The sequence below is a fragment of the Populus trichocarpa genome, chromosome 17 (assembly GCF_000002775.5).
Source record: "Populus trichocarpa isolate Nisqually-1 chromosome 17, P.trichocarpa_v4.1, whole genome shotgun sequence".
In the NCBI taxonomy this organism is placed as follows: domain Eukaryota; kingdom Viridiplantae; phylum Streptophyta; class Magnoliopsida; order Malpighiales; family Salicaceae; genus Populus; species Populus trichocarpa.
The window spans coordinates 1000381-1025214 of record NC_037301.2 but is presented as its reverse complement, the minus strand read 5'-3'; the positions used below and the strand labels follow the sequence as shown (position 1 = coordinate 1025214).

General features: G+C 34.8%; 4 protein-coding genes across 9 annotated transcripts; 3 read left to right on the top strand and 1 right to left on the bottom strand.

The window, feature by feature from the left end:
* Positions 1-846: 846 nt before the first annotated feature.
* LOC18106797 (26S proteasome non-ATPase regulatory subunit 2 homolog A) lies at positions 847-9356 on the top strand. The gene is made up of 25 exons (XM_006372685.3): positions 847-1057; positions 1161-1261; positions 1972-2092; positions 2170-2229; positions 2535-2602; positions 3333-3375; positions 3814-3879; positions 4065-4103; positions 4197-4279; positions 4709-4823; positions 4961-5035; positions 5124-5282; positions 5431-5538; positions 5617-5718; positions 5799-5939; positions 6025-6129; positions 6465-6686; positions 6873-6986; positions 7064-7279; positions 7902-7961; positions 8050-8163; positions 8256-8341; positions 8430-8538; positions 8641-8819; positions 8898-9356. Exons 1-25 carry the CDS (start codon positions 947-949, stop codon positions 8971-8973), a joined length of 2673 nt encoding a protein of 890 aa, XP_006372747.1. The 5' UTR covers positions 847-946; the 3' UTR covers positions 8974-9356.
* A 1595-nt stretch (positions 9357-10951) lies between these two features.
* Positions 10952-16821, top strand: LOC18106796 (uncharacterized). The gene is made up of 17 exons (XM_006372684.3): positions 10952-11188; positions 11505-11594; positions 11697-11808; positions 11960-11987; positions 12646-12744; positions 12869-12938; positions 13029-13063; positions 13171-13245; positions 13330-13425; positions 14283-14346; positions 14879-14932; positions 15139-15224; positions 15324-15384; positions 15476-15540; positions 15744-15849; positions 16160-16248; positions 16388-16821. The coding sequence occupies exons 1-17, from the start codon at positions 11123-11125 to the stop codon at positions 16548-16550; spliced, it is 1359 nt and encodes a 452-aa protein (XP_006372746.2). The 5' UTR covers positions 10952-11122; the 3' UTR covers positions 16551-16821.
* Positions 16822-17059: 238 nt separating this feature from the next.
* Positions 17060-20646, bottom strand: LOC18106795 (nuclear cap-binding protein subunit 2). Its single transcript, XM_006372683.3, has 8 exons — positions 20473-20646; positions 20151-20374; positions 19359-19497; positions 19237-19270; positions 18944-19057; positions 17900-17953; positions 17619-17728; positions 17060-17333 (listed from the first exon to the last, which is right to left on the bottom strand). Exons 1-8 carry the CDS (start codon positions 20488-20490, stop codon positions 17259-17261), a joined length of 768 nt encoding a protein of 255 aa, XP_006372745.1. The 5' UTR covers positions 20491-20646; the 3' UTR covers positions 17060-17258.
* Positions 20647-20857: 211 nt separating this feature from the next.
* On the top strand, positions 20858-24459 carry LOC18106794 (protein NUCLEAR FUSION DEFECTIVE 6, mitochondrial). Of its 6 annotated transcripts, none has more exons than XM_024589094.2 (3): positions 20858-21097; positions 21242-21366; positions 22394-22795. In XM_024589094.2, the coding sequence occupies exons 1-3, from the start codon at positions 20955-20957 to the stop codon at positions 22399-22401; spliced, it is 276 nt and encodes a 91-aa protein (XP_024444862.1). In that variant the 5' UTR covers positions 20858-20954; the 3' UTR covers positions 22402-22795. The 6 variants fall into 6 exon arrangements, with proteins under 6 accessions (XP_024444862.1, XP_024444863.1, XP_006372742.1 ...); XM_024589095.2 differs by lacking the exon at positions 22394-22795 and adding an exon at positions 24065-24459 and having other exon boundaries at positions 20859-21097; XM_006372680.3 differs by lacking the exon at positions 22394-22795 and adding an exon at positions 23299-23612 and having other exon boundaries at positions 20859-21097.
* Positions 24460-24834: the final 375 nt, after the last annotated feature.

Here is a 24834-nt window from a genome sequence, read left to right as displayed (position 1 = left end):
TTTTGTTAAGAATATTCTCTTTTAAAGCTTGACTTTAGGGGTTTAATCGTCATCTCAAAGGCAATTTGGTCTTTCACTTAGTGTCGATGATAATTAAAAAAACTATTTTATTTATTTTTTCTCGATTTCATCAATCGATGTTTAATTGGTTGTAAAATAGATTTCATGAATGGTTTTTTTTCCTGTTTTGTTTAGGGTTATCATAGTTTCAAACAAATATCTATTTTATGATTCATGCTTGAAGTTGCAAGTTTCTAATTTTTATCGTATATTTAAGTAAAAATTATTTTCAAAAAATTTATTAAATCAATTTAGATTCATGAACTGAGTCATGTATGTTCAGGGTCATCCAATATTTTATCATTTCAATACTTTTATTTTTTTTTTATAAGTTGATTTATATTTTTATCGATTATCTGTATTTTTTTTTAAACTCATTAAATCAAATTATTTTATATTGAGTTAGCTTTTATATATTTGATTAAAAAATTATATTAGTCAAGAGTCAGGTTGATGAATTTCAATACTTGCCCCGCTTGTGTTGGTTTAATGGCATTACTAGAAAATCCATATGTTATTAATGTTTTTTTTATATTTAAAAAAAATTGGTCCCACCTGCGCCAATATACTAAGAATGTAATAAAATCTCTCAAATGTTGATCCTTCAATGTAAAAAGGTCATTTCTGGCATTTCAAAACTTTAGTCAATACTAAAAATCTAAAAATATAGGGATTGATGTGGACATTAAAAACATCTATGAGGACTACAATATAGTTTACCCTAGATGAAGTTTCTTCTTCTCTAAGTCGGTTTGAGAGATATATATACCTTTCTTTCACTTGAATCAAAGTTAAATTGTGCTGCCTCTCTTCTTCTACTGTTTTGCTCTATCAGTTCTCCTAATCTAAAATTAATTCAATTTAATCCCTATTCAATTGAAAAACTATGGCTCCGGACCTGAACAAGGCGAGCGGCGGCAGCGGCGCATCCAAAAACGAGGCGCCGGTGAAGGCGCCGCCGTCGAAGAAGAAAGAAGAGAAGAAAGATGAGGATTTAGTAAGTTTTAATTACTATAATCTCTTACTTTAGGGTTTACAGTGACGTAGATTTATAGAAAGTTTGGTTCTTTTTTGAATCGATTTGGGGTTTTGCTTTGTAGTCAGAGGAGGACTTGGCATTGAAGCAGCAATTAGAGTTGTATGTGGAAAGAGTTCAAGATCCTGAACCTGGGATTCAAAAGCTCGCTCTCGAGAGCTTGAGGTAATCACTGATTCATTAAAAGTTTTGAACTTTAGGGCTATTTTCTGCTAATTTGTTGATGATGATGAATTGGAAGCAGTTTGAGACTGTGGAGCTGTTGTGAAGGGTGCGAAATGTTAAAGGACGTGAATTAGGTTTTTTTTTTTTAGGGGGGGGTTTGAAGCTGCGTGGTTGAAGTATTGGGTTATCGGTAAGATGGAAATTTGGTAATTTACAGGAATGCAATTGGTTTTCTTATTGGAATTGTAGTAATTGTACAAGCTTATGGGATTTCTCTTACAATTTAGGGCTATTTGTTTGGTATTAGCAAAAGTAGAGTTCGACCTGGAAGTTGTTTAGGATATGTTTGGTAACTGCATGGATATTTATGAGATCGATGGAGGGGAATGTGCGCGCTCTTGGCCACTTAATAAATGGGTGGTCTGGCTTGTTCTTTTTGTTAATTGTTGTACTGAGTTAAGACTGTGTTTGGTAACTGTGAGTGGACAAATGCTGTAATGGTTGTGAATATGTTTCTTCTTGTTCCGTGGGATATTCAAGGGTGAAAATGAATTTCAGCTTCTTGAGTTGTGTATCAAATGATTGACAATATCTTGCATGGCTTCATATGTGTGTTAAAATAGTAAATGATTACTGGTTAGTATCAAGTTGCAGGACTTAATTGAGTATTGGTATTGACAATGCGTTTATCTTCTTCTTTTTTTTTGCAGACAGGAAATTCGAAGCTCAACAAGCTCGATGACTTCAGTTCCAAAGCCATTGAAGTTTCTTCGAGCACATTATGGAACCTTAAAAGCACATTATGAAAACATGGCTGAGTCTGATCTGAAGGTAAATTGTCAAATTGGATGTTGTCCCTTAATTTCACTCATAAAAGCTCGGGCATTAACTTGTTTTTTGTTCTGCAGAAATACTTGGCAGATATACTCTCAGTCTTGGCGCTCACCATGTCTGCCGAGGGAGAACGGGTATGCCTACATGTTAGATGTTTTTAATGTGTTCCATCTTATTTTCTGGTGATTGGCTTGATTTCTATGCAGGGGTGTACTCAGTCTGCATCTTTGCTCTTGTCACCCATATATTTCCCCCATGATTCCTATTAATGTATTTTGTTTATCATTCTCAAAAAGAAAATGTTTGTTTTGTTTATCACATATTTTTCTCTTGCTTATCATACTTGATGCATGATTATGAATGTTTATTTCTGCACATGTTAATCTGAAGCTCTTGGAGTTCCTTCATGTATATCTATTTTTCACTTGATGACTTTCAGGAAAGCTTAAAATACAGATTGTTGGGTTCAGAGGGTGATATTGGTTCATGGGGACATGAGTATGTAAGGTGAGATCTTCACACTGAGAACACTCTTCATATCTTACAAGATAAAGTTGAACATGCTCTTTTAGGGCTTCTAATGATGATAAAGGCTTGGTTTATGTGCTGCTGTGATTGTGTTTTTTTTTTTTTATTTTCCCTGAGCTTGAAATTTTAAGTTTTCTCAATCCATAAATGTCTGAAAAAACAGAACTGGCCAATGCTATGTGTATTAGTTTTTGGGCCTGCAATATATTGAGCACAGCTACAAGTTTTGTTAAAGCATATTTGTTATGGTAAATTCCAAGAATTGGAATGTTCTTTCTTTTCAAGAGGATGTCTTGTTCCTTTGATTTCAGTTAATCAGTCCGTCTCTTCTAATAAAATTTATTCCTTGGTCATAAGAAATAAAGCTTGATAATGACTGGCCTTTTCTTTTTTCTTCAATGGCTTTAAAAATTGTGCTTGCATTTTTGTGTTGCAACATTTTCTTAGGACTCAGTCACCCAGTTTTTTTTTTTTTGTGAATTACTAGTATTGTTTATTTTCCTGAATGAATTTTGTATCTATCTGCAATGCCCACAACATATTATGTAATCTTTCTTTGTTTTTTTATATTTTTTAAACAACCTACTGGAGTAACTGGACAGAGAAGTTCGTTTAGCATTTAATAGTTGTGAAGACACACAAGCAGATACATATATTTGATGCATATGGATCAATCTTATCATCATGAATTTTTTTTTTTTGTCGGCAGGAACTTGGCTGGAGAAATTGCTCAAGAGCATACAAAGCGACAGGTTGGAATTTAATTATGTAGTGATACTCTTGAAAATTGAAATGACTAGTTAAGCAGAAAAGAAGAAACAAATTCATGGTGATGATGACACATCTACTGACTTTTCAGGCAATGATAAGGGTATTCACTTTGATGTATACTTTTAGTTTAAAGTATACTTCAAAAGTAGGTTTACAGTTTAAAGCATTACTATGCTATCTGGAGAATCACATTAAAAAAGCATGATGTCTCTCTCTATTATAATTACTACGCAAATATTCTAGTGTTTGTTCCTTTAGCATTAAGCTTTTCATTGCCTCCACTGTGGCTCTTTTATAGATGGGTACCATACCTCAGGTCATGATGCTCAGAGCTGTTTTGTATTTAATTGTGAAGAACTTGCTCTGAACTCTGGTATTTGTTCCCAGTTTCATACCAATTATATTTGTGCTGCTTACAGACTGAAGAGGCCTCGGTTCATGATTTGATTGAGCTTGTACAACAGATTGTTGCTTTTCACATGAAGGTACTCTTTAAAATCAACTTTTGAGATTGGTTCCCTTAAATGGAACATGGATGCAATATTGAGTCTTGATGTACACATAAGTACCAAGTTTGTTCTGAAAATATCTAATTACCATTAACCATAGCCCCACATCATGAGAGGATAATTGTGTGTTTTATATTTAACAATTTTTTTCTGTTTTGCAGCACAATGCTGAACCCGAAGCTGTGGACCTATTAATGGAGGTAAAACACTATTATTTCTTCAATCTTAGCATTCTTTTATGAATTTTCTTTTCTTCCACTGAGCTTTGAATATTTTGATTTGACTAAATCCAGGTTGAAGATCTTAATATTTTAAGTAAGCATGTGGATAAAACAAATTTCAAGAGGACTTGTCTCTACCTCACCAGTGCAGCAAAGTGAGTGAATGACAACCATGATTTTACTCAGGCTTGTTGATCGATAGTTTCAAAGAATAAATATTTTCAGACTTATGTTTTTATAGAATCTTATCACAAAACAAGCCTCATAGTATCTTATCATTATTTAATTGCATCAATTTTCAAGTAAATGCTCATGTATATGTATTTTAACTACTACAAATGTTTGAAAGTAAGCCCAACTTTAGACCAGTTATCATATTGAGTGGTGAAGAATTAAAGAGGAGAGAATCTTGTGAAATACAATTTTTAAGAAGTTTTCACTTCCAATTCTTCTCTCTGAGTAGGAAAAAAATTTATATATAATAAAAAATGGCTTTCAAAGATCAATCTCCTCACCCATGTTCTATGCTGAATAGCAGATCATGTGTGCCTTGTGTTGACATTTCATTTTGCAATATTTTGCAGATACCTTCCTGGACCAGATGATTTGGCAGTTCTTAAAATAGCATATGAGATATATCTCAAATTTGGAGAATATGCTAGTGCACTTCAGATTGCATTGTTCCTCGATAACTCGCAGGTTTGCTTATTATTTGATTTTATTGATTCAAGTAAGCTTATGTATGAGTCATTTATATCTAATGCAAATACATATTGAGTCGATTATGCTTAAAAAGTAATTGCGCTTTAATTCCCAATGACTCTGTATGGTGGCAGTATATCAAGCAGGTTTATATATCTTGTGATGATCTGCTGCAAAAGAAACAATTTTCTTACATCCTTGCTCGACATGTAAGTTTATAAATGTGTATTACATTAGTTTTGTGGCAATTATTGATATGTTTGTACTTGGTGGTTAACTGGCATTTCATTTTTTCAGGGCACTGCTTTTGAGCTTGATGATGATATATCTGCAGATGATGTGGACAGGGAAGTATTGGAGGAAATAATCAACAACACCAAATTGACTGAGGGTTATCTTACCCTTGCCCGTGACATTGAGGTCATGGAGCCCAAATCTCCTGAAGACATCTATAAGGTTTGGACTTTTGATGGTCTATGTGGTGCTGGAATTAGATTTTTAACTAATGGTTTTGATGGTTTTATATTACTAGCCAAGTATGTAATTCAATCATCCATGTCTTTTCTACCCCAACTTCATGATTTGCTCCCTTGCTTTCTGTTAGGCACACTTGCTTGATGGTCGTGCTAGTGCTGGTGCTAGTGTTGATTCAGCCAGACAGAATTTGGCTGCTACATTTGTTAATGCATTTTTAAATGCAGGATTTGGACAGGTAAACATCTTTTATTTTCACATGCAAATGCTTGAGGTTGTTGGTTATGCTGACATTTGTTGCTTAAATTTGTAACAGGATAAGTTAATGACACCTCCAACAGACTCTTCAAGTGGTGGTTCAGGAAATTGGCTTTTCAAGAATAAAGATCACGGGAAGACCAGCGCTGCAGCAAGCCTGGTATGCTTTTGTACTTTATATGATTTACTAAGAATTCAACCTGCCTGCAGCAAAATTCTCACGAATGTTACCCTTAACAGGGTATGATTTTAATGTGGGATGTGGACTCTGGGCTCGCTCAACTTGATAAGTATTTCCACAGCAATGACAATCATGTGATTGCCGGTGCACTACTAGGGGTTGGAATTGTCAACTGTGGTATCAGAAATGACTGTGATCCTGTGAGTTCTCCTGATTCCTGTGCCAGAGAAGCGTAATTTGTCACCTATCAATTATCTCTCCCTCTGACTTAATTTCTTTTCTCAGGCACTGGCACTTCTTGATGATTTTGTTGATAAAGAAGATCCATCTATCCGAATTGGTGCTATAATGGGGTTGGGAATTGCATATGCTGGTACTCAGAATGAGCAGGTGAGCTTTCTTTTTCTTGCTGATTAATATGGAGTCCATGACAGTTATTATCTTTAGTAGACTAATAATTTTTGTCTTTTGCCTTGGTGTGATGTAGAAATTGTAGCTCCCTGATATTGGCTGTGTATTTTATTAGCCATCTTGTATTCAGTTTATCAAACCTACTATTGATTCACTAAATTATCATTCTGGTTAGGAATGTATAAAACATTTGTTTACTTAAAATTTATCCTTGAGTCTGTGAATTTTGTATTAGAGCGAAATATGTGTTCTCGTATGATTAGAGGCTGACAAGTGTGTTGTCATTTGATTTCTTTTGCGTATGTTATTGACAGATATGCAGTAAATTGTCCGGGATACTTAGTGATGCAAAAGCTCCACTTGATGTAATAGCATTTTCTGCAATCTCATTGGGCTTGGTTTGCGTTTCTTCGTGCAATGAAGAGGTTGCACAGGCTATTATACTTGCATTAATGGACAGGAGCGAGTCAGAATTGCAGGAGCCCCTTATTCGATTTTTGCCTCTTGGCCTTGGTCTCCTATATCTTGGGAAGCAGGTAATTGCAACTCGTGGAGGCTCTTATAGAATCCAATATTACTTCCCAACGCCATGTATTGTTATATCTAGTATTGTTGCCAGATTTTGTATGGGTTTCATTTATTGTGCATCTGATGTTGTCTTCCAATGAATCTGTGGAACACTCTTGTAATTTCAATTACCATTGTTTTTCTTTTTTCAACAGGAAAGAGTGGATGCCACTGCAGAAGTGTCGAAGACATTTAATGAGAAAATAAGAAAGTATTGTGATATGACACTGCTTTCCTGTGCCTATGCCGGGACTGGGAATGTTCTTAAGGTATTTTATTTAATTCATTTAATGATGCTGTTATATTAAGTCTTTTTTTTCTTAGGCACTACTGGCCTTTCTTGCAGGTTCAAAACCTTCTGGGTCATTGTGCTGAACACCTTGAGAAAAGTGAAACTCACCAGGGACCTGCTGTGCTTGGGATTGCTATGATAGCAATGGCTGAGGAATTGGGCCTCGAAATGGCAATTCGCTCGTTGGAACATCTGTTGCAATATGGGGAGCAGAATATTCGTAGAGCAGTTCCTTTGGCCCTTGGACTCCTCTGTATTTCAAATCCTAAGGTATAAAACTATCTTTGAATTGACCTGAAAGTTTACCTATTTTGCACGATATACTATGATGATTTTAATTGAGTATTGAAATAACTATGAGGGCTGTGTAAGCAAACCAAGTAAATTTTTTTTTATTTCCTGTTATGAAATGGTGAAACTCTTGCAATAGATCTACTATGATGAAAAAAGCAAGATAATAACCAATCAGTTATGTTTATCCCTCTTTACTTGCGAGTTTACCTATTTTGCACGATACACTATGATGATTTTAAACTGACTATTGAAATAACTATGAGGGCTGTGTAAGCAAACCAAGTAAATTCTTTTTTATTTCCTGTTATGAAATGGTGAAACTCTTGCAATAGATCTTACTATGATGACAAAAGCAAGATAATAACCAATCAGTTACGTTTATCCCTCTTTACTTGCGCATTTGGCTTTCTTTCTATATGTCCACAGTTTGAGGAAATAAAAAGTTGGCATGTTTTTCTTGTACTATATTTTTTCTTAAACAGTTTTTCTTGTGATTACTGATCCAAATTCTTACTCATTGAGTTGCCTCTGAGAATGATACACAGGTTTTGTTTGCTGATGATGTTTATTTCATTTCGGTTGCCTATTTATGTGTCAGGTTAATGTTATGGACACATTAAGTAGACTCAGCCATGATACAGATTCAGAAGTTGCAATGGTATGATAGAGCCAGCTTTGGTTCACGGTACAAGTTTTCTTCTGTTGCTTACCCTCTAAAAGTTGTTATATTTGTTCAAATATTGCAGGCTGCAGTTTTTTCCTTAGGTTTGATAGGTGCTGGAACTAACAATGCTCGCATAGCTGGAATGCTTCGCAATCTTTCCAGCTATTATTACAAAGATGCCACCCTTCTTTTCTGTGTAATGCTTCTTCTAAACAAGTCTTCAGAATTGTAATTCTGCTGTTGGGATTCATCAAAGATTGGTTGACTGATTTCACTTGGCCTATGCAGGTGCGAATTGCCCAAGGTCTCGTACACTTGGGGAAGGGCCTGCTGACCATCAATCCATATCACTCTGATCGCTTCTTACTATCACCGTAAGTAATCTTTTTTTATAGAAAATTGACTTCCCTGGAATTACTTGATGAGATTGAATATGAGCGTTATTTTTTTTTCTCCCAACAGCACCGCGCTTGCTGGTCTAATAACCATGCTTCATGCATGTCTTGATATGAAGGCCATCATTTTGGGGAAATATCACTATGTCCTCTATTTCCTTGTTTTAGCAATGCAGGTTTGTTCAAGTCTGGACACATCGACCTATCTTATTTGCTTCCTTTTTGTCTATTGAATCACTGGCTTCTTACTACAAGTTTTTTTCTTTTTGTGGCCACAGCCAAGAATGTTGTTGACAGTGGATGAGAATCTCAAGCCTTTATCTGTACCTGTTCGAGTGGGACAAGCAGTTGATGTTGTTGGTCAAGCTGGAAGACCCAAGACCATTACTGGTTTCCAGACCCACTCAACGCCAGTTCTTCTGGCTGCTGGTGATCGGGCTGAATTGGCTACCGAGAAGTGAGATTTTCGCTTCAAAATCACCATTAGCTTTTCTGTTATTGTTTGATAGTACTCTAACGATTACTTCTCCTGCAGGTATATTCCCCTCTCACCCATTCTTGAAGGGTTTGTCATATTGAAGGAGAACCCAGATTACAGAGAAGATCTGTAGTTGCTCACTGGGATTTCATAGAGCTTCTTCGACAAAATACGAAATTGCAGACCTTGCCTGATTACTTCAAGCCTGGGATTTTCAGCAAGGTTTGAAGTTGTATGCACATTGCACGTCAACTCCGCCCCGTCTTCCTCTTTCTTTGGTTTATGTAGCAAACATTGTAGATTAGCAGGAAACAAACTCACACTTCGCATTCTGAGTGGGAGAATTTTACCCAAATGCATCGGAACTGTTGACCTATCTGCTTGATAAATGGAAAGCGGGGTATCATGCTTGTGTTAGGATACATTTTCCCCCCCTTGCTTTTTATGTTTAATGATGATATTCTAGTAATTTACTACTCCGGATGAATATATTAGGGATTTTTCTCCGCTTTTTAATTAAGTTTGTGATAAGACTCAAGTGCATTTATTAGGAACTTGATCTTCATTCTTGGTTATTCAATGCTCTCATTTTGTTCAAAGCAATGAACAGAGCATGAACCCAACTTGAAATCTAAGCTTTCCTTGTCGGTGGATTGATGATCAGTTGCAAGATGCATTAAGTTCGTAGTTTGCCTCAAAACTGAAGGATGATAATAGATGTTGGTGTGGCAAGTTAAGAGTTTACGTTGACGTTAGCAGTTAATTTATACTTTAGAAATAGCACAATTAAAATATTCAGGAAAGTAACACCGACATGGTTGCACTCTTTTTAAATTATAATTAGCACAATTAATTCTTCATTTTTTAGAAATAGAGTACAGTTGAAAAAAATATTTAGAAAAATAGTTTAGAGAGAGAGAAATAGAGTACATAGATGATATCGAATCTTTTATAAAGTAGGCTGTATGTGCCGTGGACTTGCTATTAGACTACTTGTGTGGACTTTTATTTATTGTTAGTGATTTTTTTTTACGATTAATTTATTTTGTTGTGATTATTTTATGATACTAGGTGCTTTTGTCATAGAATTTAGATGTATTTAATGATTTTTTTTTTCTCTGCCCTCTTTTTATAAATTACAAAACTGCATTTTTTTTTTTAAAGCTATGCTATTTAAATAAAAAAAAATTTTGTTGATGCTATTTCCTGGAAACATCAAAAGAAACTGCTGCAGCACCGTTCTAAAAAAGCAAACAAAACAAAACAAAATAAAGTGATTATCAATCTATATTCAATTAATCAATCAACTCTATTTAATTCAATAATAAAATTTATTTTAAAAAATAAATTTAACAAAGAACAACAAATAAAAAGACACGAGATAACTCAATTAAATAAAAAAATAAAGGATAAAACAAAGGTCATAGAAAGCAGGAAATGAAAAATAGCTCAATCTTTAATTAAATAAAATATTGAAAGATAAAATTAAATAAAATATTGAAAGATAAAATTAAAAAAAATATTAACTTAATAAAATAATTAAAAAAAAGTAATCTTGGTCAAACCTCCTAAAACGAGGTTAATTTTTAAAGCTTGCATCCCAAGAAATCTTAGACACAGGCTTAACGAAAAGCTCAAATTTTTAAATCAAATAAATGTTAAAAATGATATCAGGTAAAAGAAAAAAAGTCAATCTAGAAAATTTTGCAAAGCCAAAAAAAAAAACATCAATGAAAATAATGAAGATAAAATTTAATAGGAAAAAAAATCATGGGATGAAATTAAAAAAAATACAATTCTAAAAATTATCTCAAATTATAAAAATAGCAATTAAAAAATAAAGTCTAAATTTGATAAAATAAAAAATTGAATGAGGATGAAATTGAAATAAAAATTTAATTTTATAAATGATTTCAAATAAAAATAATAATAATAAAAAACATTTAGACTTTATTTTTTTCTTCTTATAAGAAAGAAAAAAAAATTAGAGGTTGATTTGAAAAATCAGAAGAAAAGAAAGGAAAGAAAAAAATGAAATTTAAATATAAGAAGCCCATGTTTAATCCATCACCTTATTAACTTGAGCTCAGGCCCGTTAAGCTTTCCGGGCCACAGCCTTTATTTTTCTCCCTCTCTCTTAGCTTCGGGGTTTTAGCTAAAACCACACGGTCTCTCTCTTTCTCTCACTAGGGTTTCTCTCTCTCTAACAACCCAGCTGAACCAGACATCTCTCCATCTCTTCCATTAATACTTGAACTGTAAAATTGAAACCCTAATTCACTATGAAAGTGAAAGTAATTTCACGATCTACCGATGAATTCACTCGAGAACGTAGCCAAGATCTCCAAGTAAGCTCCTTCTCTCTCTCTCTCTCTCTCTCAAAATCCCCAATTTTTTGTATCAATTCATTAAATATTTCAAAACCCAGCTTTTAAAAATTCCTTTTTTTTGTATCAGTTGATTTAACAAAAAAAACCCAATTTTGAATCGGTTGATGAAATCAAAGGGTATCTATAAAAATCCCCAATTTTGTATTAATTGATCTTTCGGAAAGTAACCCTTTATTTTTCTGTCTGGGATTTTACTCGTTCTTCAACTTTTTTTCTATTTCTCTTTCAAAAACCTCATTTGTGCTTCTTTTTTTCTCGCTCGGATTTGGATTAGAGAGTGTTTCACAATTTTGATCCGAATCTAAGAACACAAGAGAAGGCGGTGGAGTACCAGAGGGCACTTAATGCTGCCAAATTAGATAAGGTAATGTTGATTCTTTTATTTTATCGAATAGGATTTGTTTTGTTTATCTGGTTTTTTTTATTTGTTCAAACTGGTTAATTTGGTGTTTATTTGTTCTTATAGATATTTGCAAGGCCGTTTATTGGAGCGATGGACGGTCATATTGATGCAGTTTCGTGTATGGCGAAAAATCCGAATTACTTGAAAGGGATATTTTCTGGTTCTATGGATGGAGGTATTTCGAAATATTTAGTATTTCTAAGATTATTATGTGATTTAATTTATCATTTAAATTTGACTCTTAGAATAGTTTGTTTCAATTTTTTTTTTTTGCTTAAAATAAGTATGATATTTCTGATTTTTCATTGTTTTTGGGATGTTTGCAGATATTCGCCTTTGGGATATAGCTAATAGGTAACTTCCTGCTGTATTTTTCAATTTGAAGTTTTTACTTCTTAGATTAACTATAAGCTAAGCTTCTTGCATGTTGGATTTTAACCTGAATGGAAGGGGAAAGAACTGGTGGTAGCTGTGAGACTGTTATAGCCTTTTTATTCCTTTCTGTTTCCATTTGAATTTTAGGCCAATCTATGGCAAATTAGACTGTTGATTGATCTTTATTCCTCTGGGCTGAAAATAGGGAAAGAAAAGGACAACAATGAGTTATTGCTTACTACCATTATGTGTCACAAAGTCTTGTAATATAAGTGAGCTTTGGGAGTAATAACTATGCAGGCTAGCTTTTTAAGATGAGTATAATAATACAATTTCAATGTTTAACTGCGTATGGCCACTTTTGTGGGGTTGAAATTGGCAGTAATGTATTATAAATGATCAGGCTTCAGAGGAACTTCTTGTGCTTATCAATTGATTGATCATTATAATAGAGTAATCTTTCTATGAATACTATGTTTAAAGATCCCTAGATCAATTCTGAAAAGATTTTTTTTTTTAAAAAAAAAACTGAATCAGGTCCTGCTATATGTTTTGGTTATGCTTTTGGTGGATCGCTTGTTGAGACATTGATATTATGCATGTGATGATGTTTGACTTATGAGATTTGAATCAACAGGAGAACAGTTTGTCAATTTCCTGGTCACCAGGGTGCTGTAAGAGGTTTGACTGCCTCTACAGATGGGAGTACTCTTGTATCTTGTGGAACTGATTGCACGTAAGATATATATATTTTTAAGATGAAAAATAAGTTTTTGAATCTGAATGCTTTGTGGTATCTGGATGTATCTTTCATTTCAACCTAGAATTTAACTCACATTTTAGCGAACTTGTTGGTTCAGTGTCAGGCTCTGGAATGTTCCTGTAGCTACTATTATGGATTCAGACAACTTGTCTGACTGTTCATCTGAGGTAATGCTTTTTTGATATAGTTAATCATATATTGATCAAATTATCTCCTCTTTCTGCATACCCTGAGAAAATTTCTACTTGTATCTACAGCCACGGGCAGTTTATATGGGGGAAAATGCATTTTGGTACGTTATAACTTCACTTCAGGGATATTTGTTCTCGTATATATATCTAATTTAGGTGTGTTTGTTTGAACATCTCTCCTATTCTGAACTCTTCTGGCTATTTTCAGGGCTGTTGACCACCAATGGAATGGTGATCTCTTTGCCACTGCTGGTGCTCAAGTAGATATTTGGAATCATAATAGGTTTTGATCTCAACTGGTTTCTTTATTTCTATCAAGTGCACAAGCTATCTCAATTATATTCTCTAACATACCTGCCATAATTAGGTCTCAACCAGTGAACAGCTTTAAGTGGGGAACAGACTCAGTTATTTCTGTCCGATTTAATCCAGGGGAACCAAATCTCTTGGTAACATCAGCAAGGTATGCACGCACAGCTAACCTTTAAGGTCTGTTACTGTGAACTTGATAGCGTGGATACTTGACTCAGAGCATGTTTTCATCCTGTCTGTCTTGTTTACCTTTAATATGGAAGGTCTAAACAATTCAGCAAGCACATGAACTACTATGAGTACAATATTCTTAACACATGTGAGCCTACTTGGGATTTTAAGATGGAAACTAGCTCAGCAAAGTTTGATCCCAAACTTGGGCTCATCTTTCCCACTCCCAAATGTGAATAGAACCTCAACTGTCTCAAGATTTGTGACTAGCTTAGATGTTTCAGTTGTGTGAATTCAGCCACATTTAGGTTCTTAAGCACCTCATGAAGTTTGGGAAACAGAAATAATTGATTTGTTCGGGATATTTGTGCTTAAAGAAAGTGTTTTTATCCATGTTCAACTTTGGTCATTGGACATAGCATTTAGTAGTATGGAGAGTTAGCTTTTTGTTTTTAATGATGCAAAACCAATGGACCCTTGAGTCTTAAGGATTCCCAAGGATCTTGTTTCATTTCATGATATGTCCTCAAACCAATACCAAGTTGCCATATCTTATTGGGGCGAATGCTTTATATTCTTGTGTTTGTGCATAAGCTGCATATTCTATGGTGCTTTTGACTTTCTTCCCTTGTTAATGACCACTTATATTTGAGGACATTGAGGATGACAGATCCTTTCACCCTTAAAAGATGGACAGTGTACATTGTATGTGGATGTTAACTGGTTATTTACCTTATATAGGTTTTTCATAGTCATGCATGTGTCACTCAACAGCTTGCACACTCGACAGCATTAAACGAAACATATGCTTATTTGAAGTGTATTTTCTTTTTGTAGTGATCGCAGCATAATATTGTATGACTTGCGTGTGTCATCTCCAGCAAGGAAACTTATTATGAGGGTAAGTTTATCTATTTATCAGCATGAAGTTCAATGCATGGTTATGATCTTAGATCTCCTGTTTGCATTTTTTGATGAGCTATTAACTTTTTTTGTTGTCTGAGTGAGGTAAATAAGACAAGTGATTTTATTTTATAAAAAATACCCTCACTTTTCATAAAGATGCATTCTGTCACTTCTTAATTCACCAACTCTTGACGAGGTTTGAAAAGTTATATGATAGCATAAGAATTCAGTCAAGATTGTAATTCAGGGAGTAGTGACCTAGTTCCAGTGGCATACAATTTGTTCAAAAGCCAGAGATGTGGTATCTTTCTACTCTAAGTTTCATGCAAACATGGGGGGGGGGGATTATTTAAGTTGGCAATTCGCAAATCTTTTTATTGATTTTTGTTACGAAGTGTTCCATTGTTGAGGTGGTTTCCCAGATATTATATGTCTCTTAAATACTTCTAATTTATTCAGTCCTTAGTTCAAGACTCATCATACTGTGATTGTTCGATGCTAATGTGCTTTCTTTTTTCTTCCTGCAGACAAAAACTAATTCTATTTCTTGGAACCCAATGGAACCCATGAACTTCACAGCTGTAAGCACATGAACTGATGCATTCCTTAGAATTTAAATTTTTAATTTGATTTAGAATAATTGGGTGGTTTGTATGATCTTTGATATTTTAGCGCTATCAGATACTAGATTAAAAATTTAAATCTTATTCATAGGGTGATCTGCTTCATAGAGTTGAATACATTGCATTCTGTTAGGATTTACTCATTATATTGCATAATGCTGCAGGCAAATGAGGATTGCAACTGCTATAGCTATGATGCCAGAAAATTGGAAGAAGCCAAGTGTGTGCACAAAGATCACGTTTCTGCAGTGTAAGATGGCTGGTGTTTGAATTCTGAACTTATAAGTTTTCTGTCAATTTTAGCGATGACCAAAGAGATTGTTTGTTAACACCAATTATTCACTTCCAGGATGGATATTGATTTCTCGCCAACGGGTCGGGAATTCGTAACTGGATCCTATGATAGAACAGTGAGTTGCATTTGAGCAAATTCTGCTGCATTTAGTTAGCTTAGTTAATGAGGCTGGATTTTATGTTTAATCAAGCTTCTTGTTTTTGCAGGTTAGAATTTTCCAGTATAATGGAGGTCACAGTCGGGAAATCTATCACACAAAGAGAATGCAAAGGTTTGATTGAATTTGTAGTCCTTATTAATGCTTTTGGTCTTGTATCTTGTTGATTGATCATAGGATTTTTTTTGTTGGTGTTTGTTATATTTGTATCTTGTCACATAAAAAATGAGGCCTTTGTGCATGACCCAGCACTTTTTTGAGGTGTCTAAAAGAAGATTCAATTTTCATAGTGCTCATTTTCTGTCTGAAATATGTAGGGTATTCTGTGTCAAGTTCAGCTGCGACGCAAGCTATGTTATTTCAGGAAGCGATGACACAAATCTGAGGTTATGGAAAGCTAAAGCATCAGAACAATTGGGAGTTGTAAGCTTCTTATTTGTTACACACATTTTAAGTTAATTCTTGCATATTTTCCTCAGTGCTGCTTAGTTTTCAGCATTGCCACCACAATGTCTATATTGATTATGTGTGTGGTGATGCTAACTGAGCTGCTGAAGCAACGCAAGATATGATGGTGCACTGAACCTTTAAAAAAGTGATGATTTTATTATTGAAGCTCAGATGAATATTTAGTTTTACAGTTTAATTTCTTCATTAGCTACATTTTTCTATAAAAAATTGTGCAATAATGTCCCATATCTCAATCACAACCCATCCATTTTCTATTCTGCAGCTACTACCAAGGGAACAGAAAAGGCATGAATACAACGAAGCGCTAAAGAATCGCTACAAGCACCTTCCTGAGGTCAAGCGCATTGTGAGGTAAGGGGATTTTAGCTCCTAAAAGTACTTGTATTTGGCTGGAAAACTATCCACAAGAATGATACTAGTCAGTATTAGACTTGGAAAACTTTGCCGCTAGCTAGTGTTGGTTGCTGATTTTTCTGTGTTTTGATGGCAGGCATAGGCATTTGCCCAAACCTATATACAAGGCTGGTGTCCTTCGCCGTGTAATGATTGAAGCTGAAAGGAGGAAAGATCAAAGGAGGAAAGCTCACAGTGCCCCGGGAAGCATTGTAACTGAACCAATGCGAAAAAGAAGAATTATTAAAGAAGTTGATTGAGTCATGTATGTTGGCTAGAGTATCTCCAGTTGGATCTTACACAGTCAAGTTTGCTCCTCGGCTTAAAGCTAGCACCTTAACGTTTGTTTTATGTGATCCCAAATTCCGATTCTTTCATTGTAATTCAAAGCGAGAAGAAACCATGTGAGGTTGAGGGTCGAGAGAACCAGCTCCATCGATGCACCGTAATGTTAATTGTCATATGATAATCAAATTTTTGTTTCCTCTTCAACAGTTGAATGTAAGCATGATTATGGCTAATTTTTCTTCAGTATATTAGCTTTCTCTAGTTACTGTTATGGGTTTTTACATCCTCTTCTCACCCTCCCAAAGTAAATGAAATAAAGAGATTCACCCAGAGAGGAGATGGATAGAATGATTCGTTTCTTTCAAAATACCAACCTCGACAAAAGCAGGTACCTAAGCTAGGTCATTCGCGATTCAAAGCTTTGTTTGAGTTTAGGGAAGTCCTCATTATTAACAAAGAGCGAATCGAAAAGAAAACAGAATGAAGCCTACACCAGGTAAAAAGAATGGTAATTCAAAGATCAACAGTGTCTATAACTATGAAGTTATCACTCAGAACTAAACTAAGGACAAGACAGTTGGCTGCAACACGAACAATTTGGTCCTTGAAAACATGGTCACTAGTGCAAAATGCTACTATTCCCTAAACTTAATAGTACAAAACACATCAATATGCGCTGATTAAGTTCGTTGCTGCTTATCATCTTCCTCTTCATCATCAGAGTTGGCACTTTCACGGAATCGTGGATTCTTCTCCTGTCACATCAAAGCAACAATGGATTATACAACAGAAAAGAGATAATTCAAAAACATAGGAAAGCAGAGAGCATGTGAGAATTTTGGGTTCTCTATAGTCTATAGTGATCAATGCCATTGCAGAGTCAAAATCAGCTAAAAGCAAGCTGGAAATCAGACCTCCCTCGTTACAGTAAAAAACATAAACCTGTAATGGCATGGAAGACTGGCACCCTGTTGGCAACATGTTGACAATTGCAAAGAATGCCCACAGGCATATAAGACTGCTATGCAGTTAAAGATTACCGGTCGTGAGTCGGGATCAAAGTTCCTCCTGGACTCATGATCTGAGGTTCTCTTTGAAGATTCGCGTGGAGGTCGGTCATCCTCTCTGTGCCGCTTCCGGTGATGGTAATCTGCTTCTCCAGAAAGACAATCAGGCAAAGATTATTATGAAAACATCAAGAAGGATCAAATACAGGCCAGGCCCAAACTCTTGAATAAAATAAAAAGTCATACTGAATAAAGGAATGTAAGAAGAAAAATACACTCCAAGCCATCAACGTGTGCATAAAAAGGAAAAATACCTCCACTCTGGCGAAGAGAACCACCGTGATTGTGGATTCCACCACGTCTGCCATCTGCAGGGATAAAATGTCAGAGGATGTTGAAACATAAATTTCATTGCATAGTGAGGGAAGTCAGAGAAAACTTTTGTGGTGTAATTCCAATGATATAGACATGACAACCTAATGTTAACAAATTGAGTGAACCATTCAATAAAAATTAAAAGAAAAGCAGCAACAGAATCAATCAATGAGCAACAATATGAAAAAAAGGTGGGTGGATCATGATGGATATTCCAGCCAAGAATTATTCACGTTTTAAGAGGCAACAAAGGGTTTTTACTTTAGATGGGCGCTGCAAACTCTAAACTATGGGACACATGCAGATATTACCAAGAAGATCATGCATCATCCAAGATGATAAATAGAATTGGATATTAAGTTGTAAATAAGGAAACAATTGTCATCCTTTATTTCATTTTCCATTTATATTGTGCAGGTTGTACATATTAACTATACTACAACTTTCAAAAAAAGACAATAAAAAAAAATAGAAGAAGAAAATGACGAGTACAAATAACAAAACAAAACAAAACCATAAATTAGCAAGGCTTGCTTACAAGAACAACATTTTCTCTCCATGCTCAAGCAAGTGGTCACAATCATGTTGCAATTTACATGAATGACAATTCATGCACAATCTCAGTAAAAGATTACTAGATTCTAAACTCATAGTTCAAGGTTGCACCTTTGCTACTAAAAACAGGTTCTACTGCATCTTTCGAAGACTGATTATTTAATCGTTCATAATAGATCATGACATATGTATACAAGGTTGGAATTAAACTGTGCTTATAGTTCTTGCTTCAGCAGGGCTGCACTGTTACCGAGCTTGTTGCAATGCATTGCTAATAAATTTCAAACTCCATCCTTCTACTTCAATAGACAACTCAAAGAATATAAACAAACACTGGAATCATTCTAGAAAACAAAAGGAAATTTTTGGAATTAACAGATCTAGTTTAAGAAAAGGATTTTTAAATAAAATAACCCTCAGCAACTCACAATGAGGTGGTGGCATAACTGGAGGGAAAGAACCCAAGGACCCAGTACCATAATCTACAAGCTGTCTTTGTGCTTCCAACTCTTGCTGAACTAATTTTCCATAACCACCTCTGCGTACCTCAAGTTAAGGAAACTGAAGGTGCCTTATGTTTCACTAATGATAAATCAGGAGAGGAAAAAAATCAGTTGATTAGCATGTTGGCAGTACTTGTCCTTTTCTAGAAGACAAAGCCTTTAAATATGCAACCATTTGATCCATGATCGAACACACACAGACAATGCTAAAAGGATATCAGGATCGTAGTCTGTCCGATATTCATCTCGCACCTGTAAAAACAAATTCAAACCAAAAAACAATTAATGCCAAAAGAAGGGTAAGCTTTTAGCAAATTGATGGCCAATGCAGCAAGCTCACCTGTCCACCACTTCGACCACGACCCCATTGCCTTCCTTCCTGAAAACCCCAATCAAAATCCACACGAATTGGACGATCATCAAGAATGGTTCCACTCATAAACTTCACCGCATCCTCTGTGTCTTCTCTAGAGTAATATCTAATCAATATGCATAAAAATGAGTTAAAAATGATAATCGTGAAATAACTACTTGTAAAAGTTATAAACCAAAACAACTTATCATAAAAAAACCACTAAAAAGGAACAAGGAGACAGGTTTCCTTAGCAAAAACAATTCCTCAAGACTTCCTCGTAAAGAAATCCAGAGCCTTACAAAAGAAAAGCCACATGGGTACATTCTTATCTTTCTAATTTTGTCAACAAACAAAATACTTCAGAATTCAGATTTCCTTGTGAATAATACAGGAGATACCCACAAAACAAAACAAAACCCGCATAGGGTTTTTGTGCTCTTGTCTAAAACAACAATTATCTTCGAAGTTTCTTCCACAAACTAAGTTCTTGAAAATTCATACCTTTTAACGAACTAGACCAAAGGCGAACTAGACAAAGTAAAACCGACATGAGGTTTTAGTCTTCCAGTCTAAACCTACAACTATCTTCTCAGCTCCATAAACATAGAACTTAAAGATTGAAACTTCGTATAAGAAACAAACCAAACATTTAAAGGACAAAACAAAACCCACATGGGGTTTCAGCCTTCCAGTCTAAACCCACGATTATCTTCTCATCTCCATAAACAAAGCACCAAAAAGATTGAAACTCTGTACAGAAACAAACAAGAGACTTACAAGACAAAACAAAACCCACATGGGGTTTTACTGTTCTTATCCAAACCCATGATTATCTTCTTAATCTCTCCAGCTCGAGAGAAAAGCTCATAAACTTGCTCTTCAGTAGAATAAAAAGACATGTTACCAATGTAGACAGTTGTTGAGGTTTGAAGTGCCTGTTCAAACTCTTCTTGATTACCAGGAAACCTCCTGTCTCTATAAGCTGATAGCTTTGTTAGATCCTGAAATTGAAAAAAGAAAAAGAAAAAAAAAAAGAGGTGATTATTTATAAGAAATAAAGTCTAAAGATTGAAACTTTTTTGTGTTATAGTGAATTTACCTTGAAGAGGGAAGCCATCGTTTCTGAGTTGAGGAATTGAAATCTTGAAAAATGGAACCTGGGAATTTGATTTTACGGGCTTTTGTAGGGGAGGGATTTTTGTTTCCTTATTGGGGGGTGTTTGGTAATTGGTGGTGTTGAATTCAGAAATGGTTTTCTTTGTGTTTGGTTACAGGGGCTTTGATTGAAAGTAGAATTTGAACCCTGTCCTTTGCAAGCCGGGTATAATGTAATGTAAATGTTATTTTTTAAAGTATGTTTTATTTAAAAATATATTAAAATAATATTTTTTAAAATTTATTTTTAATATTAACATATTAAATAATTAAAATATTAATAATTTTTAAAAATATTTTTTAACAGGAAAACAAAAACAACAACACATTCCGAAATTACCATAGGGTTTAAGCTTCCCTATTAACAAACCCCTACCAAAAGCAAAAACAACAACCTTCTCTCATCTGAAAAAAACAATCACAAAAATGGCCTCATTTGCAGCCGCCAGATCCGTTATCCGGTCATCCGCCGCCCGTAACGCGGCGGCCCGCTTTGCTTCCCAGTCCAAATCAAAGCCTAAAGCCTCCCCCTTTGGCCTCAACTCCACCACGAGCAAACCCATTCTCAGGTCACCATTACCTCTCCTTTTGTGTGCGTGTGTATTGATTTATTTTGATTTAGAAAGATCAAAACTTTAATGAGCTGTTTTGCTTTGAATGATTGAAAGTGTTAATGTGATGTTTTGTTTTTTTTATTGTTTTGGTTAATGAAGGAGGAGTCCAGTGGAAATGAGCTTTGCTGTTGAATCAATGATGCCTTACCATACAGTGACTGCCTCGGCTTTGATGACTTCGATGCTCTCCATTTCTCGCTGCAGTTGTGGCTGGCTTCTTGAAGGTATAGAAAAGATTTGATCTTTTTGGTTTATATGTTTCTGTTTTATGATTGATTGTTTCTTGATTGCGTTTTATGTTGGTGATGTTGCATAAGTTTGAATTGTTTTACTTGATGATTATGCTATACTTTTTGGTAGTTTTGTGTTAATCTTTTGAGAAACTGTTATGGAAATTGGAATTGTGGTATAAAGGGATGGAGCTTGTGGTGGTAAAGGTAATTAAGAAATGGGGTAACGGTAAATTTTATGTGTCTGACATGTGTGGTCATTCCGTTTTCTTGTGTTCTAGGTAGTTTTCGTATTCTATGTCTAACCAGTGGGTTTTATTCTTGAATTAGGTATCTAACAACGTTTGTAATCCTCCTTGATGTTCTTTTTCTTCCTTTTAATTTTCTGGTAAGTTAGTGTTTGCTGGATTAGGCTAGTAGTGAATGCTAGGCCATGTGGTTAAGATAAATCGCTTAAGTTTATTTGCAAAGCCCTCTCAATCTTGCATTATCACATAAAAAAAAATAAGAAGAAAATAAGCCTCTCGTTTTAGTGCTTTGTTTTGATAAAGAGGTGCAAACTCCTCTCTTTTCATGTTGTAGGACGAGTCAAGACTAGATGAAGATCGAGAAGCAAAGATGGAATGACTTGGATTTGTTTTTATTTTGAAGCTGTTAAACTAGGAGGGTTGGCATCATGTTTAGATTAGACAAAACAGTTACTTTATTCGAACTAATGATGAAACATGATGTAAAACTCAGCCGTTTTAGATAAGGATTATGTTGTATGGATTAGTATTTATTAAATGATCTCTGTGTTTGACATTATTCTCAAAAGAGTTTTCTGTTGCCTCATATGCCATCTAACCTATTATTAAGAGTCCATCATTTTTTTGTATGTGTTTGAATTGTAGTTTTTCTTGTGGAATAATCCAGTGTCTTCCTAAGATATTGAATGAGCTTCAGAACTTAAATACAGATCATTTGTGCTAATTAAGAATTTCCATGAATCTATGAATAATGTAACAACTGCATGGTGCAGGAGCGTAATGGTAGCTTGACCTAGATTCAGCCAATAGGGGCAAACATGGTGGATGTATTATATGGATGTCTTGTCAACCTTGAATTGGTTTTGCTGGACAAATAAACAAATGGAGGGCTTGGCAGCTACTGTGGTGGCCTGGCTGTTTCCTGTAGTTGTATGTTAGATGGAAGAGGAGTAATTGTATTTTAAAAAATAAAATAAAAGTCCCTCGATATTGAGAATTATTTAGAAAGGAATTTAACTCGTTAAATTGTAGTATCAGTATCAGATGGAATGGGTGAATTAGGATTGGTGGTCATTAGCAAGATGATGGATGTAAATATTTGTTGTTTCAAGAACTCATATTGTTCATGTTTCTTTAAACTATTGCCTACAATAAAAGTACATGTTGTTCAAGAATCCTTTTGACAATTTATTGTGATGACATATGTAGTTTTAAATGTTCAACTTCTTACTTGGAGTTTAAATAGTTTGCTTAAGCATTTCTTTGATTAATTTCTCCAAAAAAGAATCAACCTGACCATCAAGGGAGCATACTGATTATTGTTATTCAATCAGCTTGCAATGATGATGTGTGATGAATTCTCAGAAGATTCAAGCAAGTTTTAGTACAAAATTCTGCCTTTAGAAGTTTTGAATGAGCTGCTGAAGAGACCAGTTGGATTTCTGAGCTTCTAAAACCTAGATGAATTAGTAGACTCTTATCCTTCTACAGCTCTAATAAACTACTTGTTTGTCTGATTTTTTTATGATAAGATTTAGTTCTCAGTACATTAATTTGAAAGATGTATTGCAGATTCATTCAGTTATAGTTTTCACTTTTTTCCCTTTCTGAAGCTTTTGTACTGTTGGTGTTGAAAAGGTGATTTTATGCACCCTACTAATTTCTTGTATTTAATCAGCTTGCAATGATGATGTATGATGAATGTGCAATGGGTTCGGGGAAGTTTTGTTCAAAAGTTCTTGCATCTAAGAGAATGATGCCTGCTAGATTAGAAGTGTTGAATGAGCTGCCTATTGGAAAGTTGACCCGTAAATTGTTTTTTCCCTTTCCTTTCATGTTTTATCTAAGGACAAGACTTTAAGTATTTGTACGTAAGAAACTCTGGGACTGCACTCTTTCCATTAGTGTCATGTAGCCTATAATAGCTGCTTTATTCACTTTGATGGACATTAACCAAAATGAAGGTGTTTCAAATATTTGCATTTCTGTGTATATTGATGTTTATCTGTTTCCATTTGTTGTTTTAAGCTTTTTATTACATGTGTGACAATTATGAGCCGTAACTTCATATCTATCACGAATCAATGCAAATCCTTACCCTTTCAGGCTACTTAGGATAGAGTGTTGCTTGAGATACTTTTAGCTCATATCAAACCCCCCAATAGGCATGCTTCATCTTAAGCTCATAAAAAGTTAAAAACCATGCATGTTAAATTGGGGTGGCATTCGCTCTTAGTGAATGCTAAATGTGTTTTGCATTGCTTTCTGCTGGTAGTAGCCCTTTTGTCCAATGCAAGTCAATGACATCAAATTATTTTCTTGTCAGCTAGATTATGCATTGTGCCCTAGAATTGGTTTATTTAGTAGTAGAATTGAGGAATTGTGCATCTCAACCATGAGGGTTTTTGGCTTTTTTATTCTGACTTGATCTTTTGTTTGTTTAGGGTTGTAATCTGTTGTTGCTTGATGTGGCCTGGAAGACTCAGTAGATCTCCCCTTGTTTTTCTTTCCATTGCTTATGTAGCACCATTTTTTTTCCCCTTTAATTCCAGCCTGAACTCGTATTTTTCAGGCCTTTAATTCTCTCTTGGCACATTACATCCCCGATGTTGCGTGTGCATAATGACCCGCACCAGTTGCAACTATTACCTGGAAAATGACAGTGGCTTCGCCCGCTTGAGTTTGTTTTATGTTACATAGCCCTACCTAAATGAAAATTCAGAGTTGAACTAAGCATTTTGGGAGTCTTTGTTTTCTTGACACTTGCAAGTTTTTTTTCCTATTCTCTAATAGATTGCTTTGAATTATTTATAAATGAATAAATTTGAATATTTCTTAAGATGTTTGATTTTTAAACATATAAAATAAATTTGATATATATATATATATATATATATATATATATATATATCAAAATGAACGATTCCAACCTTGCTAATCTTTTCTGTTTATGAATAAGCACCCATTCTATAAATCATTGCAAATCAGGTATTCAAGTCAGCAAATCCAGAGAACTGGATACGCTAAAGACAGATCCTTCCTATCGATTTATGATCGAAATCACAGAAAATCAACTATATTAAAAGAAATCTGCATTTGCCAAAGCCCTCCCCCTTCTCTTTTAGATTCATATGCATTTTGGCTGCTGTTCTCATGGAGATTCATGTTTTATTTTTAAGGGAACCAGGAAACTTAACCCTGACGAACATGATAC

Bases quoted from the DNA above. Each gene is read 5' to 3' on its own strand.
- LOC18106797 (XM_006372685.3), top strand. From the start codon at position 947: ATGGCTCCGGACCTGAACAAGGCGAGCGGCGGCAGCGGCGCATCCAAA. The intron at 3,376-3,813 runs GTTGGAATTTAA...TGCTGCTTACAG, and splicing joins AAGAGCATACAAAGCGACAG to ACTGAAGAGGCCTCGGTTCA. The intron at 4,280-4,708 runs GTGAGTGAATGA...AATATTTTGCAG, and splicing joins TACCTCACCAGTGCAGCAAA to ATACCTTCCTGGACCAGATG.
- LOC18106796 (XM_006372684.3), top strand. From the start codon at position 11,123: ATGAAAGTGAAAGTAATTTCACGATCTACCGATGAATTCACTCGAGAA. The intron at 13,426-14,282 runs GTATGCACGCAC...TTCTTTTTGTAG, and splicing joins CTCTTGGTAACATCAGCAAG to TGATCGCAGCATAATATTGT. The intron at 15,850-16,159 runs GTAAGCTTCTTA...TCTATTCTGCAG, and splicing joins CATCAGAACAATTGGGAGTT to CTACTACCAAGGGAACAGAA.
- LOC18106795 (XM_006372683.3), bottom strand. The intron at 19,271-19,358 runs GTGAGCTTGCTG...TTGTTTTTACAG, and splicing joins GTGGTCGAAGTGGTGGACAG to GTGCGAGATGAATATCGGAC. The intron at 17,954-18,943 runs GTGAGTTGCTGA...TTATCCCTGCAG, and splicing joins AGTTATGCCACCACCTCATT to ATGGCAGACGTGGTGGAATC.
- LOC18106794 (XM_006372680.3), top strand. From the start codon at position 20,955: ATGGCCTCATTTGCAGCCGCCAGATCCGTTATCCGGTCATCCGCCGCC. The intron at 21,098-21,241 runs GTCACCATTACC...TGGTTAATGAAG, and splicing joins ACGAGCAAACCCATTCTCAG to GAGGAGTCCAGTGGAAATGA. The intron at 21,367-23,298 runs GTATAGAAAAGA...GTATTTAATCAG, and splicing joins TTGTGGCTGGCTTCTTGAAG to CTTGCAATGATGATGTATGA.